A 22,020-nucleotide genomic window follows, 5' to 3' on the forward strand; every position below is an offset into this window, starting at 1 on the left:
GTTCCTCTTCGTTCCTGTTTGGAGAAGTGATCTTCTTGTAACAAAGAAAAATACCATTTTAGAGCTAAAGCTGAATTACGTTTGCAGAATGAGCTGTATCTATCATCGTGCACACCTAGAACTTTTGTGGGTCTCAGCTCACAAAGAGGCCCAAGGGTGTGTGGATTTTGAATGTTCTCTAGCTCTGATGTAGCTCCTCTTTCTGAGCAAGCTGCTGCTCTGTCAGCTTCCCTGTGTCTAGTACAGTCACTGTCTGTGTATAAAAGTGCATTGGAGAGTTAGGAATTGAAGCTGCCTGACAGCTCTTCCCCAAAACACTCAAAACTAGCTGACAGCTTGGATGCTGCTTCATCCACAGGCACTGTAACTCCTGTGACTGCCCTGCTGAATTGTCCTGTTCCCCCTGCGACCCTCTGCCTCTAAAAGTATCCTGCCAGGGAGGTTTGCCTGGGGAGCTGTGTGTGCTGGGTGGATCCTGGCAGCCCTCCTCTGTGTGAGCAGGGGGAATTGCTCATAACACACACTGTTATTTCACATAGCTCTTCACGAAGCTGCGGTAAGATTTGAAGAACTGAAGGCACAGAAGGAACTGAGACAGCTCCAGGAAGACAAAAAGAATGACAAGAAACCTCCTCCCTACAAACACATCAAGGTGAGGGCAAGTGAGGGGGGGCAGGTGCAGAAGAGAAGTCCCGAGCTGTCGGTACAGGTGATTTCCAGGTATACAGAAACATTTCTACTGTTTGGGCATCTGGCTACATTTGAAGGTTACTTTGGTCCCCTTGGCATCTTCAGCCATCCTCCACAGAAACGATTCATGTATCTGCAGAGCTGTGTGCAAGCTGAACAGCAGTGATAGAGGTACTCTGCTTTACTGGAACAGATCTGTCCCTCTCCGTGCTGTTCTATGGCAGCTGTGTGGTGTGAGAGCAGTGTCCCTTCCTTGGGGACTTAAAGGAGAGCGCTGGTACCAACCAGTGTGCTCAAATTCTGTGTGGTACTGGTGGCAAGGCGGGCCTCCAAGGTGGTTTGGGATAGGAGATGGTCAGGGTACAGAGGAGCAGAGGGGAGGGTGGTAACCTGCAGTGGAGTGTGACAGTATCTTTGTTTCATCTCTGCTATTGTGGGATGGTTTTTTTTTGGTGGTGGTTTTGGTTCTTTTTGTTTTCTCTTTATCAGTTAAACGGAAACACTAGAACAGATATGTGCTGGAACATCATCCTTTTTGCTGCGTTTTGGGGACATCCAGGTTTAGGGCTGTTTTTTGAGGTAGAAGTGGAGCACCAATTTTTTCAAGGAATTCCTACGGGATGGAGGCGATTTGAGAGGAGAGCTAGGGCCAGGCAGGTATATGTGATGGGGCGTGGGCCAGAGTGATCCGAAACCTAGTGACTCAGGGACTGTGTTCCTCTTTTTCATTGCTTCCTTCTGCTACTTCCCTTTTTCATGTGGCAAACTACGAAAGCTTAATTGATTGCTGGCACTTCTTGTTTACAGCTAGACTTTTGAGGCAGGCAGGTATGTACTGTGTGAGTGTGCTGTGCAGTGTAAAGAACACAGCTGAATGCTGTGGCAGCAGCACGGGCCAGGCACCTCCAGTGGAGGAAATTAAGTTTCTCATTCTAGGTATTTTTAGGCCTGTCTCTGGCTGCAAAACAAAGGAATTTTGGAAAAAGTCTTGAGCCTTTGAAATACACTTTTTATGTAACTAATAATGGTTACAGTCACTAGCCGTGGTAGATCTTTGGAGATCTGTGTGCAAGCTGTTTCTGTGAAAGCAAAGGAGACACTTGGCCAGTTCATGGAATTCTCGGGCAAAGGCTTGAGGATGGAATGGACAAAGCTGGCTGTGTCTGCTCCTTTGCTTGACTTTCTAAGGAGTTCAGCCCCTCAAGGTCTATCCCAAGGAGTGCTAGTGCAAGAGACTGCCCCCAAAATACATTTGGGATCCTTCATCACACCAGGATTAGGACTGTGGCTAGTCCAAGAATTTTGCCCTGTTCTGGAGCTGGTTCCCTACCAACACTGCCTTGGTGATTAGGGCCATGCCTGCTGGCTGTGCGTGCATGCTGAGGGGCTGATCTTGCTCAGACACTTGTAGTTTAGAGCAACAGACTGGTATTCTTCTGTCTTCCCTCTGGTGGACAGTCCTAATCTTGTGACTCTTTGTTGAAGTGGTGAGCTAACAGTTTAAGTAAGAGATGGGAAGCAGCAGAGAAGAACACAAAACCAACAAGGTGAGAGATGGGAGGCAATACTAGGAGAAAGAGAGTGTAGGAGGAGGAGGGGGGACACTGTTAAGGGATTAATCTGAGGGTTCTGCAAGGTTTGCTTTTAAAATTAGAGGGTAAGAGCTTGGCCTGCCTATGGTAGGCTGTCAGTGCAGAAACTGCTGTGTGAGTGGGACTTGAGAAAGTGTGGGAGGGGGAGGGCCGGAATAGTTTTGCTGAACAATCTCCATGTTCTGGGAGAGGAAAGGGACCTGATGGTGTTGCTCGCCTGGGCAAAGAACAGCAAGGAGCTTTTCTTCAGTGTGTCTCCAAAGTCCTGACTCTCTGTTGCCTGCCTTTCAGCGTTCGCTGCCTTTAACCAAAACCAAAGGACCCTGCTCGTGCCAAAGACAAGCCAGTCGCTTCTCCACCTGGTGCTGCACTCTGCTTCCTTCAGGAGCGGTTTTTAGAGAGCTCCTTGGCTTAACTCTGAGCTCCTGTTTGGGCCTTCCAACCCCAACCCTTGTCTGTTTTTTCTTTGATTTACATCTGCAGGAAAGTTAGGGAGCTAACTGCTTGTGGCCTGGTGCGTAGGTAGAGCCACTGTACTCTGTCACGGGCATGCCAGCCTGGTTCTCCTAGTGACAGCTGAGAGCACAGAACAGCTTGAAGGTAACAGATTCAAAAAATAGGGCTATAAGAACAAAATGCAGAGAAGGACCTGACACTCAGAGACTGGAGAAGGTGCTGCTACACCCAGAAAGTGTTTGGTGTCGGTCACTGGTATATTATGTACCCAGCTAGAGCGCTGGGACGTCTGGGCTGGATTTGGTGACAACGGTGACGGGAGGGGGACATTTTGCAGCCTCTCCCCACTCTGGGGATGCAGAACACACACGGTACCAGGTGGTGCTGATGGAGGATCTGCATCCTCCTTAGCTTTTCCCTCTAAACGTTCACTTCTTGAAGTAGTGTGCACAGAAAAACAAACATATGTGCCTGTGTGTGTGTCCTACCCCTCGGTGTAACTTGCACTGCAGCCTGTCGGCTCGTGGGCAAAGGTTGCGCACAGAAGCGTGTGTTGTGATGGCCTGTTCTTAATTAGCTAACATCCTCCTTGTGCATTCAAGGTGAACCGGCCGGTGGGTAAGGTGCAGATCTTCACTGCAGACCTGTCTGAGATACCACGGTGCAACTGTAAGCCAACAGATGAAAACCCCTGCGGCCTGGACTCTGAATGCATCAATCGCATGTTGCTCTACGAGTGCCACCCCCTGGTCTGCCCCGCAGGGGAGCGTTGTCAGAACCAGTGCTTCTCCAAGCGGCAGTATCCTGAGGTACAAATTTTCCGCACTCTGGCACGAGGCTGGGGCTTGCAAGCCAAAACAGACATCAGAAAGGTACGTGCTCTGCTGCTGCGTGCAGCTTTCTCTTGCCACTTCTCTCTTGCTCAGTGTCAGTTTTAATAGATTTGAAAAATTGTCTTCTGTAATTTGAAAGACTTTGTTGCTATAAAATGCTGTTCAGGAAAGAAATGGATTAATTTTTTACTATCCTACAAGCATGTTTTGGCTCAGCTAACTAAGAAAATGGTTCATGTTAATTTCCCACAGGATAAGAAAGATGATTGCATAATCTGTCTGTAAGGATGGTGGATGTTATGAATATACCAGAATGCTGACCTAAAAACCACTCAGAATTTTCGGATGGGGAACAGTGATTACACCCATGCCCCCAGTTCTTGAATAGCGAGGCTCTTCTAGTATAAGTCTTGCATCACAAACTGAGACCAAGTCTTGGCACTTACAAAAGAGTAATGTCTCAGAGATGGCTATAATTATTGTGGAAAGTAGTATCTGCAGGCAGCTAAAGTACTTGTATGCATATTTTAAATCCCGAGAGTAATTATTCTGTGTACACACATCCATGCTGAATGAAGAAGGAAGAGCTTTCCAGCAAAGAGAACCCCAAAGCTAAGAAAGAGTGAAGTGACACAGAGGGCCATGGACAGCATAGTAGGAGAAGAATGTTTGAAAAAGGAGTAGAAGAGATAACAGGTGGTCGGGGAAGGCTTGATATCTGTGGGAAAAATGCAAGTCTGTCCTGTTTAGGCTTTGCTGCCTGCTGTGATGTAGGTTAGAGGGTCTCTTTGCCATTTCATGCACCTTATATTTCACTTTTAACAGACAGTCTGGAAACAGCAAAGCTCAATTATTTAATGGAGGCACCTGTTGGCACCAATGGAGCAGAGCTGAGGTTCCCTGTAATGGTCTCTGTAGTACTTAGTGCAGGTGAACACCACAGATTTACTGCAGGAGCAGGTGCCCTGGGTGTTTCATTCTCAGCGTGGTTGGCCCCCAAAGGATGTTGTTCCAGCTGGAACGCAGTTACGCAGTGCCTTGAGCTTTGCAGAAAAGAACTACGCTTGTGATTTACTTCATGCTGTCCCTGAGTGTTAACTCTGTCTATGGTTGTTGTTGCTTTATTTAATTTATTTCAAGTTACTTGTTTCTGTGTGTAAAATGGATTTGTAATTCAGGGCTCTTATTGAAACCATAGGTCAAACCGACTGCAAAGCACAGAAGAAGATTATGAAAAAAAAATCCAGAAAGGAAACAGGAACTAAGTTTTAGCACAAAAATGGATGTCCCTCCATCTCAGAGGGAATTTGTCATATCTTATCAGCCTGTTTTCTCTGTGGCAGGGTGAATTTGTTAATGAGTATGTTGGGGAGCTAATCGATGAAGAGGAGTGCCGAGCCCGAATCCGCTATGCTCAGGAGCACGACATCACCAATTTCTACATGTTGACACTGGATAAGGTATGTGGAAGGAGCTTCTCTTGTCAGAAGCCTAGCCAGAAGTAAAATGATTGCAAGGTAGGCATGATAGTGCTCTTCTCCAGCAAGTAAAAAGGTGCTAAGAGACACTGATGAGCTGGTCTGCATTTCCACTTGTGGAAGTGAAGACTGAAAGAACAGCCATAATGTGCCGTGGAGAAGTTTCAGATTGGATCTTAAGATCAGGAGCAAAGTATGAACCAGCTTCCTTGGTGTTTATTCAGCCCTGACATTACAGAGTGCTAACTAACTTCCCAGCAAGCAGTGGTAGTGCTTTCATGGCTGTTCAGGAGGCTGTGCCCCTTTTAAGATGATGATGATATTGGGCAGGAGTCTGTATCGCTGCATGTTCTGCCAGGTCTGATCAGAGACATCAGTGTGGAAACTGATCAGCCATCTGTTGATTGTCCAGGCAACAGAGCGACTGCCACCTGCACTTAACACTTGGTTAAAGCCTGTTTGCATACTCAGGTGCTTTGCAAGATGTCCTGATGTCCAGAGACCAGATGTCTTGGGTGTTGCGCTTGTCACTGCTGAAAAAGACTTCATTGGCACACCGGTACCTCTGCTGCAATGGCTTGAGTGGGCTGTGGCAGTTATTAAACGTGCTTTTTTGCAATTCCAGGATCGAATCATTGACGCTGGCCCAAAGGGCAATTACGCTCGGTTCATGAACCACTGCTGCCAGCCAAACTGTGAGACTCAGAAATGGTGTGTGAATGGTGATACTCGGGTTGGGCTCTTCGCAATTGTAAATATCAAAGCTGGTAAGGAACCCCATTCTATCAGTACATGCAGTTAAAAGCTTGGGAACCTTTCTGTTAGGAAAGGAGGGGAGAGGAGGGTATGTAGCTCACTTGGGGAGATGCTTAATCTTTCTGTTTCCACACTTAATTTTTCTAATTTCACATCAGCTACAACATCAGCACTGCCATAGTGGAACATAAACATCCATGCTATAAATGGAGGTTCATAGATTTAATTATAGGACCAAGAAATGGAACTAAGCATCCTAAAGTATGGGACAGAATGCCCTTTTTGGCTGTAGGATATTGTAGGAGAGTGAGGTTACAGATAATTCTCAATTCACACAAATCGATGTGGAGAAGAAAATCTGGTACCCTTCTGTAGTTGGGACAGTCATTTGTGTTGTTTTATTTCAAAAGTGCTTTTACTCCAGCAGTAGCAATAAGGCATTCTGCCACAGAGTTTGTTACAACTTCTTTGGGTTTTAATCTGCTTTTGTGCCAGGGACTGAGCTGACTTTCAACTACAATCTGGAATGTTTGGGAAATGGAAAGACAGTTTGCAAATGTGGTGCTCCAAATTGCAGTGGCTTCCTAGGAGTGCGGCCAAAGGTATGATGCCTCCCTTAAGCTTTTGTTCTTCCAAATGACCTTTTTGCGTAGATGTGGTGCATTTGTTGCAGAGATTTTGGGAAGGGTAGTCCACTTTCAGCATGGTCGTGAGAACACTGCTTGAATTGAGATGAATGTTGAAATTACTGTTCTGGGAGTGCAGATCTGGGGTCTGAATTTGCTGAAGAGGTGCTCCAACCAAAGAGTAAATAAAAGTGTTCTTTTTTTTCAGAATTTTCTGTTTGTTATCATGGCAATTTCAGTCATGCTAGAGCAGCAAAAGATAGACACAGGAAGGAGTTCTGTTGGATGACCAGGAAACCTCTGCTCAGCCCATTTCCCTACGTGAAGGCCTGAGTAAATTGTGAGAACGCATGGGAGGCCAGCAAACTCACATTCCTTTAGCTCCAAGTTCCTTTAGAGCTAGAAGGCTTCTGCATCACTATCTTTAATTAGAATGCAATGAGCAAGTTCCCAGATTTTCAATTCTCTTGTTTAAGTGATTCAAGTGTACATATCAGACAGGAATAATACGTTTGACACGTCTATAGTAGAAAAATCGCTACGTTTGAGAACTCACTGACTTCAGAGAGCTGTGTTTTGTAACTGCAGTGTCGCAGTAACAGGAATTGATTTCCGATACCTTCTTGTGAGCTGGTTCTCACTGGGAAAAGGAAATAACAGAAGCATTTGGCCCAGTTCCCAGCTGTCACCAGCTAAATCTGTCTCAGCTGTTGGTTTGTTTCAAGAGCTTCACCAAATCAGTCTGTAATCCTTCTGCTCTGGCATGTCGATACCGGCAGCTTACCCACAGTTAAGGGTTAAAAGCTCCAGCAGAATGGTTGTTAAGCCCTGGCAATACATAGGGTAGGTTTGCGAATTTCCCAGAGAGCTTAGTTCTGCAGACAAATTAACTTATGAAAAAATGATATTTCAGAGGCTGACAGATGAGTTGAATTATACATCTGGTGTGTTTAGTTCTTTTTTGGTTGTGATTTAAAGTTCAATTTCTTTTGTGCTGCTCCTGTGTTATACATGGCTTGACTACTGTCATTTTTGCCCTGAAGTTACAGGTTGCATGATGGAAATCAGAGAAAGGTGCCCTTAAATTGGCATTAATGTTCCATTGTGGTGACTGAGGTGATTTCATCTTGATGAGGTGGGCTAGGAAACAATGCCCAAGCAAACAGTACCTTGGTGGTATTTTTTGTCTAATTCATCCAACAAAAGATGCATTTTTCAAGATTCCTGACGATACAGCAAGACAAAACTTCAATGATTATATACTCAAGTTAACAGTTAAGTGACTTTTCTAACTAGGAATTCAGAAGAACACTCTGGAGTCTGATGTACTGCAGTAGAAAAGTAAGAAATGCTAGAGTTGCTTAGATATTCAAATTAACTGTGAAACGTTTCCTTTGTTCTCCTTGTAATTAAGTGCTAGGTGGTGAGAATAGGTGAGATAGTTTAGGTATGGCCTTCGGACTGATTTGATTTCAGTCACCTGGGTGATTTCATTATCTGCATTTACAATGATAAGAAAGGCCTGACCTGTCCTTACTGTCAGTGGAAATGATGGTATGAAATCAGAAATATCTGTATATGAAGGGGAAGCAAACATCAAGGTATGTAACACCCTTGTGACAGGGCTACTGGATAGTCCTGCAGAATTCTTAAATTGTAGCTCTGGAGACAAAGGTTCTAAAAAGACGTTGGTTTTATCTTGAGAGAAGGATGACAAAAATAGTGCCTAATGTTTATGCAGAATAAAGGCACGCAAAAACCACCTCACAGGCTCCATCTCAGCATGCAGAGATGTTCTACATGCAGAACACGCGTTTGGACATAAAGAATAGGTGGAAAATGGGATAAAATTTAGCGTGTGTCAGTTTATATAAACTAAATTGGTAGTTCTTTGATACTGTCATTATCTGTGTGAACCTGAGTGTTTGGTACAATGGGAGGCTTATCCTGGGGAGGATCAGTGCAGGGGATTAGGAGGACCTGGCTTGAAGGGGTGTGGTGTGGGACATTGAAAGAAGAAGCCTTAGGCTAGGGAAAAGAGCATTTAGGCCGTTTAGATGCCAATCTTGGGACCGATTGTGGTTATTCCATTACTGCCTGTAAGACAGATGTTGGAAGCACAGGAACTTAAGTGTACTGATAACACAAAGGTGTCTGGTGCCATCAGCATGGAGACAGTTGGGCAATTGCAAAGTACTGGAAATGGGCTGAAATTCAGTGATTCAGTACTCCAGAGTATACCTGGAGGATAATAGAAACAAAGCTACAGTAAGGGCATCAATGGAAGTAATGTGGTGGAGAAGGAGCCGCGGTGGCGGTCAGCCCATGACTGTGAGCTGCTGTTGCGAACAAGGAAATGCAGTCAGGGTGCTCTGTAATACCGAGAGGTATTCATGGCACTGTACATGGCCCTGGGAGACATCACCCAGAGCAGTGTCTGTAGTTCTGTAACTTGTGTTCGGGAGAAATGAGAGAGGCAGAAGAAAGCCATTAGGAAGATTGGGGGTGAAGACTGGAAGTGTTGGCTTGTGAAGAGGAGGGAGAAGCCTGGTGGTTACTTCATGAAGGGAGAGTGACATCTGTGGGAAGAGAACAGTGTTCACATGAAAACAGGTTGAAACTGATCATGAATAAACTCAGGCTGAAAATGATGATGGGGGTGAGAAACACTAGAAGTCCAGGAAGGTCTGGGGAGAGGTTCCTGTGAGGGTCAGGGTCGTGGGGAGACAGACCCAACTGCTTTGACTGAGGCATCTGTGAGAGGTGGCACAACCCCATGGCACCAGGCAGGCCTCGGCTCCTCGCCCTGCTGTTGATAATTTCACACACTGCATGTTGAGCCGGGCTTTGGTGCGGGGCTTCCAGACTCTTTCCTCAAAAATGAGAACTATTTCCTTGAGTGAATTGGTTGCCAAATATTAAGAACCACCATAGAGGTACTTTATGTGCTCAGGTGTAGCTGGCAGTGGGATGTTTGATCACATCCCGCGGGGCAGTCACAGGGCTGGCAGTTTTCTGTGCTGAATCAGGAAGAGGAAGGATGTCGGGGGCTGTGTTAACGCGTTGTCTCCCCTGCAGAGCCAGCCCACCCTCACCGAGGAGAAGTCCAAGAAGATGAAGAGACGGCCGCAGATGAAGCGCAGGTCGCAGGCGGAGGTGATGAAGGAACGGGAGGACGAGTGCTTCAGCTGCGGGGACGGAGGGCAGCTGGTTTCTTGTAAGAAGCCAGGCTGCCCCAAAGTGTACCACGCCGACTGCCTCAACCTGACCAAGAGGCCCGCAGGTCAGTGCAGCCCAGCTGGGCTCTGCTGGGGGAGCAGGACAGGGCACGGGCTCCCAGGCACTGCTCTCTTCACAGCCTCTGCAAATAGGAGAGATTTTTCTCTCTTAAATAGGCCTCGTGGCCCACAAGGCATGGCCCTGCTTTGTGCCATGCTGTGGCTGCAGGCAGGTTGGTTACTGACCCGTCCTTGGGGCCTGGCAGAGAGCAGGCCCAGCAAGAGTCAGTTCCTGCTGGCTTTCCAAAGCTGCAGACAACTGAGTGAAAAGAATGAGGAGGAGAAGCACTGGTGGAAAATGGCAGTTAAAGAAGAAGAATGTGCTACATGTCTTAACTAGCCACCAGTCCTTTGTTAAGGAAGGAAACAGTATCAAAGAATCTCCTAGTTAGTGGTGAAATGAGGGCAAAAAAATAAAGTACAAAGTTAAAAAAAAATCCCCAAAGTACTTGTAGTTGTGTATGGAGAAAGAAACAGGCAATCTGTATGAGTGGTAAAACGTTTTCTAGGTTGTTAGTAACTGAGGAGTAAGTAACTTCTATTAGAGGAAAAGGCTTAAATTGCATTTAAAAGTCTTACAGGAGTTGGTTGAGGGGAACGTTTCCTCTGTTCCAATAATTTTTGGTTACTGCAGAAGTTCATGGGACCTTCAATGAGTGTTTAGGTTTAACTGATACTCAGAAAGGGAAAAGTCTGACCTGAGTCTCGGTTAGCCTGACAAGGGATCAAGTACTGTAGAATTAAATGGCAAGAATATAACCAATGCCAGATAAGTTTTTGAAGCAGAATACCTCAGCAAAACACTTAAGTAGGCTTGATGAAATTATAAATTCAGTTAATAAAGGGAATTGCATTGAAGTAATTGGTTTAGGGAGTTGTAACGCTTCTGATTTAATACTGTAAGCATCATCATTATTAGAAATCCTCTCTGAACACACCTGAGGCAGGCTGGAAGCGTGTAACCAGGTCTCTGAAGCCACCTGTCAGGAGAGTGGCTGCAGCAGGGCTTCTGCTGGAGCTCCCAGGGAGTCAGAGCTCAGCATCCAACACCTTCAGCTGTGACTAACAGAACATACACAAGTGCTAGCAACATATTCTGTAGATAGCAGAAAGTGTGTGTGTGTTAAGTTTTGGGGAGAATTATGTGTTTATACAGAATAGCTTGGGTTGAGCACTGAACAAATGTGATGTAAAAGCCTGCAAGGAGCACAGGTCCTTCCTGTGGAAACAATAACTGAGGGTGAGAGTGTCCTAAACATCACCTTTCTATTCTCATTTTTTGTGTGCTAAGACAGGACATTCAAACATCCTGGCAGGCTTTCTCCTGTGCTTTAGATTCTTCTTTATTGGAGGCTTTAGCATTTAGCCTGTTCTCTGGGTTTCCATTTGAAAAGCTTCTCCTAAGAGACTGAAGTGAAAAAACAATGGGTTGCCACCTCCCCGCTATCCATTCTTTTGCATACTGGAGGACTCTTATCTCCTAAGTGCATTTCCAGATGAAATGAACAGCCTTTCCTTGCAGCTCTTATTTTTCTGAAAATTATTATTCTTGGTGTGTTCTGGAATGTGTCCCATTTCCCTTCGTATTTTTTTTTTTTGTTAACTCTGGTAAAATGTATTTTTAACAGTATTGCAACTGAGATTGCTCAACTGACAGAACAGAATATTATTTTGTGCTTTACATAAAATTTGTCAGGAAATGAGATCCGACTTGCTTAGCAAAAATACCTTTATATTCAGTTTGTGATTTGCCCTACCATCCTTGAGTCGTGTTGTCTTGATCTTCTTCACATATTTATTCTATTTCTTCCTCCTACAATCCTTCTTTGCCCTGCTCTTGCTTTACTTAATTGCACCTCTTTGGTACAAGAGCATTTGTCCGGTTTATCGACACCAAATGAATTCTGAGCCTGTCTAAGCAGATTCCTGCAGTTCCTCCCAGGACTGTGCAGATAACCACGAGGCTGTAAGAGTACTTGGTATTCTGCTTCCAGAAATGAAAATTAAAATATAGGCTAAATTAGACTCCTGAAGCACCTCATTTGAGAAGTCCCCTCGCTTTGCCAGAAGACCACTAATAGCTGGTTTTGAGAATAATTTTCAGCCTTTTGTAACCCTTTTACCATTTTTATACGTAGGCAGTTATTTTCCTAGCTTGTTCCTTGGAATATATATGCATATATACAGGACATCAAAGGTTTGTCTCTTTTTTACTTCAAATATTTCTTCTGTCATGGGCATTGCTGTTAAGTAATTGGAATTTCCTGCTTGTTTGCATGTTACTAATGGTGCGATCCTGCTTCCAGGAGCTCCTCAGCTCTGGGCTGTCTCTGGAGAGACGGTTATTCATTAGCCTTTTTATCCTGTCAGAGACCATTAGAGTGGGTTTGATACGATTTACCCGTCCTGAAACACACTGGCACTTTTTGACTGACTTTATTTTCCGTCTGTACAAGCGACCTCTTAAATAATTCCAGAATCTTTCCGCTGGTCAAAGTGAGTGTTCAGAGTGGCTGCTCTCTGCTCAGCAGCAGTGCACCACGAGAGCTCGCCCTGCCCTGCAGTGCGAAGGGGCTCTGTGCACACCGACGGGGAGCAGTGATATAACCCGTGCTGCAGCACCGCGAGCCTGAGACAGGGGAGAACACATGTAATTTTAAACAACCCTGCCCCGAAAATGATGTCAAGAAACTGGAAAAGGCACACAGAATCTGTGTACATATTTAAGACCAGAACAGAAGCCTTGGACTGGCTTCAAAGGAGGGGAAAAACTTACTGCGTGTTTTCTTCAGCCCAGGGGGAAAAGCAGCAGGAGATGGGGGGGAGTGGAAAGCTGATGTTGCACAACAGCACCAGGAGATGACCACAGCTGCTCAGCGCGGTGCTGCAGCCTGCCAGCCTCTGCAAAAGAGCTGGTAGCAAAAACCACGGGTGTGTGGGCTTGGTTCAGAGAGGTGGGAAGTGCTCTGCTGGTGCCCACGGCTGCCCTCTGCCGCTGCTTGTGCAGATGCCCGAGGCTGTGCTCAAGGTGCCGGGGGGCTGCCATGCAAGGAGCTGCTCTTTGCAGCAGGATGAGGAGCCAGGGGGAGCACAGGGCACTGAGGGGAGCACAGAGGCAGAAGAGAGAGTCTTTGGAAAGGCAGCCACGCTGATCCCGTGGTGAGAGGGCAGAGCCTCTGCCTCCTGTGCCCTGGGTACAAGTGGTCCCTCAGGGCCTTAAAGCTGATGAGAAGCTTTTGGCAGAGACAGCAGCAGCCTTGGCTGAGGGGAGCAGGGAGCTGGACCAGTGAGATCCAGCTTCAAGTGGAGGAAACAATCTCTCTGCTGTCATGCTGACTTGCTTATTTGTTTTCCTCCATGATGGCGTTGATACTGGTGGTGAAAAGATTCCGTGTGGGCACTGAGCTGCTCGGGGCACAGCTTGGCTTTATGATAAGAAGCGTTTTTATCATGTCCGTGCACAGGGTTAAAGATGTCTTTGGGTATGGAGACAAGAGAAACCTGCTCCCTGATGTCCTCTGCTCTCTGAGCACTACTTTGTGATAAACAGGAAGGGAGGATGTTGGCCCAGAACTAAACAAAGACTTAAGACGAACCTGAAATATCTACTTAAAGTCTGTTGGGTGTATTCTGCGCAGATACTGTTGCTCTCATCTGGAAACAGGAGACACAGAGAAGTACAAGCTGGGGCTGTCTTCTTTTCCCGAGGGACCCGTACTGGTTTGTGTCATACTGGAGCCAGATGGACTTTCGGTCCGACCTGGCAGAGCTTATGTTTGTTGCAGTTATGATTTCCTGTGTTGCTTCCAAGGATGCAGATTCCTGTTAGCTGCCCTTCTAGCCTAGGAGCTATGGCAGGATCTGAGAAGAACATGCAGAATTGCATCGGAGTCTTACAGGGGCGTTGCCTCTTGCCCTCAAACTCTTTGCAGCAGGCCTCGTTATCTTCCCTTTATACCACTCCTAAGTTCTGTCTTTTCTCCTGTGTTTGTGCTGCAGGAAAATGGGAGTGCCCGTGGCATCAGTGTGACATGTGCGGTAAGGAAGCGGCTTCCTTCTGCGAGATGTGCCCCAGATCCTTCTGCAAGCAGCACCGGGAAGGCATGCTCTTCATCTCCAAGCTGGATGGACGCTTGTGCTGCACAGAGCACGATCCCTGCGGCCCTAACCCCCTAGAGCCAGGAGAAATCCGTGAGTACGTGCCTCCCATGGGAGCACTGACTAACGGCGATGACCCCCAGCCGGCAGAGCAGCCGCCTGCAGACACAGACCTGAGCGTTCAGCCTTTGGACAGGCTACCTCAGCCTCCGGCCTTCAAACTGCAGTCCCCAGAAAAGCCCCCCGCCACCCTAGCGCTGCGGCTGCCGCCGTCAGACAAGCCCCCCACCACCCTAGCCCTGAGGCTGCAGCCCTCAAACAAGCCCCCCACCACCCTGGCCCTGCGGCTGCCCCCGCCAGACAAACCGCCCGCCGCCCTGGCGCTGAGACTGCCGCCCTCCAACAAACCCCCCACCACCTTGTCGCTGAGGCTGAAGCCGTCCAACAAACCCCCCACCACCCTTTCCCTCCGGCTGCAGCCCTCGGACAAACCTCCCACCACCCTCTCGCTCCGCCTGCAGCCGTCGGACAGGCCCCAGGCTGCCCTGTCCCTCAGGCTGCAGTCGGAGAAGCAGCCCATCATCGTCGCGCTGAAACCTCAGCAGCCCGACAAACCTCCCGCCAACGCCGTGCTCTGGCCGCTGGACGAGGCTCCCAGCGACGCCTCGCAGCCTCCTCAGCCCAGCAAATCTCCGGGCAGCCCCCAGTCGTCGGACGAGGCGCTCGGTCCTGCCGCTGCCCTGCAGCTCCAGCTGTCGGACGAGCCTCCTGCCGCCGCTGAGGTTTTGGAGCTAGCGGACAAGTCGCTCGGTGACAGCGGGACCCAGCAGCCCGAGCTGCTGGATGAGTTTCCGACAAAATGCCTGCACCCTCAGCTGGCGGACAGACTTCTCGCCACGGCAGGGACCCTGCAGGCACAGCCCGTGGACGAGGCTCCCGTGGCCGATCAGCCTCAGCTGCTGAGCAAAGCTGCTGCCCAGAGTCTGCAGCCTCAGCCTGCGGAGAAGGCTCCCAGCTCCGTGGTGCAACACGCCCCGGCACCGGAGGAGGTTCCCAGCCCTGGGGTGCTGTGGCCTCTGCCCGTTGAAAACGCCCCCAGCTCCCCGGTCTCACGGATCCTGCCCACGGAGAAGGTTTCTGGACTGGGGGGGCCGCGGCCTCCACCTCCGGAGAAGGCTTCCTTCTCCGGGGCAGCGCGGGTTTTGGCCACGGAGAAGGCTCCCGGCTCCGGGACACCCCATCCCCTGCCTGCAGAGAAGCCTCCTGCCCTGGGGATGCCGCGGATCCTGCCCACAGACAAGGCTCCCAGCTTAGGGGTGCCACGTCCGCTGCCCCTGGAGAAGCCCCACGGCTCCCGCTCGCCCCACGTCCTGCCCATGGAGAAGGCTCTGGGTTCGGGGGCCCTGCGGATCCCCGTCACGCAGAAAGCTCTGAGCCCCGGCGTGCTGCGGCCCCTGCCTCCGGAGAAGGCTCCTGATGCCGGAGCGCTGCGGGTCCTGCCTCCAGAGAAAGCTCCAAGCTCCGGGGCCGTTCGGCCTCAGCTCCTGGAGAGGCCCCTGGCTCTTACGGCCCCGTGGCCTCAGGCCTCAGACAAGCTGGCTGCCGCCGTGGCTCCTCGGCCCCAAGTCTTGGAGAAGCCCCCGGCCGCATCGGCCCCGAGGCTGCTGCTGTCGGAGAAGGCGCTGCGGCCCGTCGACCAGAACGCCCAGCCCAAGGAGAGGGCAGCGCCCGCCGCGGAGCTCAACCCCCAGCAGAAGGAGAGGACCCTGTTAGCCAGCGAGCAGATCTCCTGGTCGGTCGGGAAGGCGGTGCCGCACGTCGGACAGTTACCTTGGCCCACGGAGAAGCTGCAGACACACGAGCAAAGCCACTGGCCCGCCGCCAAAGCCCTGACGCCTGCCGAGCAGTCACCCCGGACAGCGGAGAAGCTACCGGAGCCGACCCTGCAGCCTGTCTGGGAAGTGGCCTCAGCCCCCGCCGAGCAAACCCCTTGGACATCAGAGAGATTGCGTGCGTTCGAGCAGACCCCCCGGCCTGCCAGGGAAGCGCCGGTGCCCCCGGAGCAGACGCAGTGGATTGTCACAAACATTCAGACTCTTGACCAGATTTCTTGGCTGGCTGGAAAAGTACATACTCCTCGGGGGCAGGACCCTTTGCCTGAACAGAACGCAGCGCTAGCCCGTAACCAGGATTCTGTCTGTCACGAATTGGCTGACTCAGAGCCAAAGTGAGGTCGGTGAACATGGGAGGCAGGTTTCAGTCTTTTAATGTTTAGGGAGGGGGATTCTTTGTTTTGTTTTCTTTATTCACTTCCCTGAGCCCAGCCCCTAACCCATGCACATCCCATCCATATTCTCTCGTGACGTGAGCAAGGACATTCACTTTCAGTCTGAGTGTGGCCCAGCCAAAGGGAGAGAGCATCCGTGAGCTTTTCCTCTTCCTTTTGCGAATGGTAAAGCTGAAATAAAGAGTCCACTCTGGGTAAAACCTCAAATTCCACTGAAATGGTCACATTACTGATCCAGCGTGTTCAAGCTCCAGGTCCAATTCTTGGGCAGGTTCCCGCGTACAGCGAGGGGCCTCGCCCTGGCTAACTGTATTTAGAGGAAACAGATCCGTCAGGCTGCCCCGGGATCGGAGAGGTTTCAGGGCTCGGATGGTGAGCAGCCAGGCGCGTACTCTCTTGCCGACCTCTGCGGAGGCAGGGAAGGGGTTTATCTGTCTGCCCTGCGGGGTTTTGCTTTGCGAGGTTCTGTCCGTGTGTTCACCGGGACGTGCTGCGTGCGCGGCGCGCCAGGGACAGGCGTGGTGCCGGCTGTTAGGAGAGGAGCCTCCCGCACCCGCTCGCTGCGGTTTTCTCCAGCAATAGGCAGTATCTGCGGAGGCTCCTCGATACAAAGCTGCGACTGCCCAGGAGCGGGGAATCTGAAGGAGGTCAGGGAACAAGAAAGATCTTGGAAGAAGCCATCTGGCGGGTTTTTCCTTCTTGTGTCTTCACCCTTTAGCGCGGGACACGCGGCGTGCTTCCTGCCAACACCCAGACCTGTAAAGCAGCAGTAGCAGAGGCAGGCAGAGGGACTTCCCCCGGTGCTGTGCTGGTGTCGGTGCTCCCCTTGACGTTTCCATCCAGTCTCTCGGTGACTCGTGCCGGCACCGTGAGCCAGCAGCCTCGCGTGGTCTTTTCTCCCCTTGCCTCGGACGCGTTCAGGACGTGCTCGCATCCCACCAGGTCTTCCCGGCAGCGTGGGGCGTTGCAGAGCTGCAGTCGGAGCCTGTCGTTGACTTTGCAGCGCGGAGGCAAGGGTGCTGTGTGTGTTCAGGACCCGTTCTGCACCTTCCCCCCTCGGGTAGCTTCCAGCTTCGCTCACCTACAACCAAAGGAGACTTGAATTAACTGGACTGTGTCGGTGTGCGTGTGTGTGTGTGCGCGTGTGTGTCCTTCCGACCCAATCGTAGTTCTCACACTGGAACACGGGGCTCGAGCAGCTGCCTGGCTTCTTTCCTCTTCGCCCTTTTCCGGCTGAGGAGCCCTTTTGTCACCCGGTGGGTGTCCAGCCTGCCGCGAGCAGCTCGCCCCGGCGTTGGGGCAGAAGCTGGGGTAAGCCCCAGAGGAGCAGAGCGGCGTCTCGCAGCGGGTGCCGTGCGCCAGCGCTGCCCGTGCAGGCAGGAGGAGGACGAGCGGCACAATGCAGTCAGCGCCCTGCTGGAGGACACGTTGCTGACCCAGCCGTTCTCCCACCACCTTTCCTCTGGTTTTTCTGAGCTCTGCTGATCGGGGTGCCGCAGCCTCAGATCTCGGTGCCCGCCACCAGGTTTTTGTGTGGTGCCGGAGACCCCCCTCCCTCGGGGGCAGAGGTGCAGGACCCTCCCCAGACAGAGCTTGGCTCCAGGCTGACCCTTTCCTTCTGAGCTGGGAGCGCATCCCTGGGCTTGCAGGTGCTTGCTCGCTGCTCTTGGAGCTTTGCTGTTTTCTACGAAGGGAGGCAGGTGCATGTACCAAGACAAATCCCGATCCGTTCTCCTTTCCTTACGTGTGCACCCCAGGACAACGTCCTGCTGTAAAGGCCGGGCGTTCCCCGTGCTGTGGTGCACCTCTTCTAGTCCGCATCATTTCAGATCCTTTGTAGAATAGCTAGCGACTTCAAAAAAAAAAAGCTTTATGGCTTATGGAAACTTGCTGATTAATGATGTTTTTTCCGGGAAGACTGGCAGGTCAGTTCCTGCTCGCTGCTGAAACTGGGGAAGTGCAAGCAGCTTGTGTTTCTGCGTGACTCCTGCAGAAAGGGAATCAGGACAACTCCTCAGAGCCGTTGAGAGAGAAGGTAATCTAAGGGCATTTAACTTTTTTAAACAAACAAAAAAAAATAAAATAAAAATGGTAATGAGTTTCAGTATATTAAGTATTTATCATGTGTGAGAAGGAAAATAAACCTCGAATTCACATTTATAGGCCTTCCCATGAGCTGGACGTAGTCATGTAGAGTATATAAGTAGGGTCAGCTCCGTGCCAGCCGCCCAGCCAGCTACAGCTGTAAGAGAGGTGTCTGCGCTGCTCTGCCCAGCTCCGCTTTGCGTCGTCACGTGCTAACTAGCTACTCGTTTTCATGAAAATTAAACTGTGAATATTTTTGGTGCAGGCTTTTTTCAATCTGTAAAATGGAGAAGTTCTCAGTGAGTTCTCGTAAGTGCAGGTTTGAAAAATCACTTCTGTAAATCGTGTGCTCAAACAGCAGGGCGAGGTTCACGGCCGCAGAAGCCTTTCACACAGCACGTGGGTTATCCGAAAGCTTGTTCTGAGCAGTGACCGTGGGTAGAACTGTTGCATGGCATTTCAAACCCACAGCCTTATACCTTGCATCTGACCGTACCCCACCTCTCTTCGCTCCCTTCATGCCTTTTCTGCAAAGATGCAGGTTTCTGACTTGCTCCCTTCCACTTACGTGTTGGAAAGCCGACTCCAGCGAGCTGCTCTTCCCTCCCAGCCCTTGTGGGTAATTCTCTGCCAGACCAGGAGGGCTTCTGAGATGTGCGCCAGGCTCTGTGCGTGCTCGTGGCCTGAGGTGGGGAGGTCAGTCCATGAAGTCCTGCTGCTCCCAGCCTGCCTTCACCTGGGGGTGAGCAGCTTCAGGCAGCAACACCCCCACAGAGAAAACGTGGGCTGCTTCAGCGCTCGGGTGGCAGCTGGTGGCACAGCCTTGGAGCAGGAGAGGTGTGTACCGAAGCAGTTCGGTTCATTTTCTGCCTTGCAGAGTTCAGCCAGTGTGAATCACAGCTTTTGTTGGTGTAGAGGAGGGCGGCAGGTAACTCGTACCCCTGGTGGGCTGCTGGTGGTGGCCGAGGGTGGCAGCTGTGGCACCTTTGTGGTGTGTTGGCGTGCTCCGATCAGCAGGTGAATCGAGGGCAGTTGTGATCCTCGTTCAGAGCAGCTTCCCTTTCCCTGGCATCTCGGGGAGGCTCACGTGAACTTCCAGCAGCAGTCCCCTTGTAGGAACGGCTCTCCCTTCCCGGTGGAGAAAGGGCTGAAAGCGGTCACAGCTTCCAGCCTGCTTCTCCTGGCGGCGTGCTTGCTGCTGGGGCGGGCTGCCCCTGCTCTGAACACTGTGCTGGGGTCACTGTCCATGGCCTCAGCCCCACGGCACGGCTCAGGGCAGTGCCCCACCACGAGCAGGAGAGCCCCAGTTCCCCTCTGCTGGTGGAGGAGCTCTTCGGGTGGGTACCGGCAAGGTGAGGGGCCTCATGTGGGAAGAGATCACCGAGGGATAATCCCCTACCCTGTACCTTCTGATGCTGACTAGCTCACGGTAGCTTTCTTTATTGTTGTTCACAAGCTAAAACTTTTTTCCTATTTAAAAAAAAAAAAAAGAAAACAACAAAGATTCACTTCTGTGCACAAACTCCAGGTGTTGCTGTGGGTGCATGCGTTACGATTGGGGTTAAACCCACCCCCCTACAGGCACGGGGCTTTAAGATGGGATCAGATACCTGGTTAAACCTAAAGAGCAGGCACTAGCAAGGTGAGATGTGGGCTTAGGGTGCCAGAGGAGCTTCAGCTGTGTTTCACGGGAAGAAGGACAACGAGCAGCAGCCCTAACCCCAATGCATCGTCAGCTGCTCGCAGCGGGTGCCGCAGCAGGGCGGAGGCGAGGCCGTTTGAGGAACCTCAGACCTTCAACACCTTCTGTTCTATTTTTAATTTCAGCCTTAAACTTCTGATTTTGCTTGATGTTTGGAATAACTGTAATTGTAACCTGCTTGTAATGTGCTTTGCCCTAAATTCCCGATGAGTCTTTTCAGCCTTCGCCAGCGAGCGAATGTCAAAGCAAAGTGGCAAAACGTGCAGCTACTCCGAAAGGAAGCGACAGAGCCCGCCACCCGGGTCCGGTGAGGGCTCGTGCCGTGGTTTGATCACCCCAAATTAGCTTTGTGCTAATTACTCCCCGCGGTAGTGGCAACGCAGACGGGGGCGCTTGCAGCCGAGGTCTGGCTGGTGGGGGCTCGGGGCTCCCAGGGGCTGGGAGATGGGGCGCGGGGTTTGGGGACCTGGCTTTAGGGGCACCTGGCTGGTGTGGTGGCAGCAGGGAGCGGTGCCCTCGGTCAGCATGGGTGGGGAAACGCCTCCAAAATCCATCCCAGCCGAGCGAGGCAGCGGGACAGCGTGCGCGGGCTGGGGCAGCAGCGGTGACGGACAGTCCCTACAGCACTGAATCTACCTCCTAGGGAAATCTGAGAAATGGGTGTTGCTATGTCCTATTTCAAGGTAAAGTTTTAATCAGTTTGCCCTCGGCTAAGCTCTTGGGCTATCGTGGTGCTATTGTAAAACGTTGGCAGCTTAGCACAGTAGGGCTGGACTCACGGCTCCTAGCCCGCGGGCTGAACCCCGTCCCCAAGCAGCTGGGGCTGGGCTGCGGTGCCTGCGACCCAAACGGGCCAAGGCACGGCTCCTGCGCCCAGGGAGACGGGGTTCCTTTGATTTGTGGTGGTTTTGAGACCCAAACCAGCCGTGCCAGTGGGCCCTGTGAGCGTAGAGAGCGAGTGGAGCCACGTGAAGCAAGCCAGGCGTCCGCTACCTGCATGTTCTGTGTGTCCGTTTGGTACTGAGCTGGTTTCAGTTTTTGTTTTTTTTCTGATGTTTCCGAGTTGTTGACTTCAAGGAACTGGGTTTTGTGTATTTTTTTTTTTTTTTAAAGACACTGGGAACTTGTTTAAAAGCAGAAGCAGCAGCACCGGGAGGCTCGAGGTGGAGCGTGGCTGGAGCCGAGGGCGGCCCCAGTCGATGTGCAGGGACGAGGGCAGGGCGCTTGTGCTGGCCTGGGGGGAGCAGGGTGCTGGGGGCACGCTCCCCACCCCTCCCCTCTCCCTGCCAAGGGCACGTTACACCCCGATAACCCACAGCACTGCCTTCACTGCCCCGCCAGCCCGCTCCCCTCTGAGACACCAAGAATAACGTGCCCGGTCCCAAGCAGCCTCTGCCATCCTCCGGTGCCACGCGCCCTGGGTTGGGGTCCTGGGGAGGGTGGCCTGGCCCCGAGGGGACCCACCTGGGTGTGCAGGGGGCTGCCGGGGAAGGAAGCTGTGCCCGCTCCCCCTCCTTTGCTGCCAGGGAGGGGACGGGTGGCGTGGGGACTCCCTGATGCCAGGACACCGCCCTGTGCCACCCGCTGGGGGTGTCCTGCCCGGGGTCCCCTCCTCGGGCTTCACCGAAGGAAATCGTGGCTGGAGCGGGGGGTGCCCGGCCCGGGGGGGGGGCCCAGGGGGACGCGGGGTCACTCAGAGCTGTCCAGGTCGCGTCTGTCGGTTCTAAGCGGGAGTGTCAGAGCGGGTGAGAGAAACCTACATATTTCCAGCATGTATATTATTTTTAGAAGAGGGAGAGGGGAGAGTCTTGGACCATTGATTACTTTCATTTTGCTCCCCTTAGACTGTTGGCTGTGTATGTGAAACTTATAATGAAAAGAGGGTTGCCCTGCCCAGGTGCTCCCAGAACATGTACTGTAATTCTTTGTATATAGAAGAAAAATTACTGTAAAGTAAAGTTTAACTTTACTCTCGATGTCCTCTTGTGTTTTGTCTTGCTGAGGGGGTGGTGGGCAGCATGGGGGGTGGGGGTGCCAATGCCGACCGTGGGCACCGGGCACCCGGGGTGGGGACGGGAGAGCCCCGTGGGCACCGTGGGTGGGAGGCACCTCGAGCTCACCCAGGGCACAAACCTGGTG

The 22,020-nt window shown here is 51.2% G+C and overlaps 1 protein-coding gene across 5 annotated transcripts in view; it reads left to right on the forward strand.

Annotated features, from left to right (window-relative positions):
* Positions 1 to 21,857, forward strand: part of NSD1 (nuclear receptor binding SET domain protein 1) — a 60,794-nt gene extending 38,937 nt beyond the window's left edge. For all 5 annotated transcript variants that reach the window (XM_068698294.1, XM_068698293.1, XM_068698295.1 and 2 more), the window contains exons 17-23: positions 540 to 652; positions 3,341 to 3,610; positions 4,915 to 5,031; positions 5,675 to 5,816; positions 6,301 to 6,407; positions 9,510 to 9,714; positions 13,709 to 21,857. In XM_068698294.1, coding sequence (XP_068554395.1) covers positions 540 to 652; positions 3,341 to 3,610; positions 4,915 to 5,031; positions 5,675 to 5,816; positions 6,301 to 6,407; positions 9,510 to 9,714; positions 13,709 to 16,038 — 3,284 coding nt within the window. In that variant the 3' untranslated portion in view covers positions 16,039 to 21,857. The remainder of the gene's footprint in view (positions 1 to 539; positions 653 to 3,340; positions 3,611 to 4,914; positions 5,032 to 5,674; positions 5,817 to 6,300; positions 6,408 to 9,509; positions 9,715 to 13,708) is intronic.
* Positions 21,858 to 22,020: the final 163 nt, after the last annotated feature.

Source organism: Anas acuta, chromosome 14 (genome assembly GCF_963932015.1).
Source record: "Anas acuta chromosome 14, bAnaAcu1.1, whole genome shotgun sequence".
NCBI lineage: Eukaryota > Metazoa > Chordata > Aves > Anseriformes > Anatidae > Anas > Anas acuta.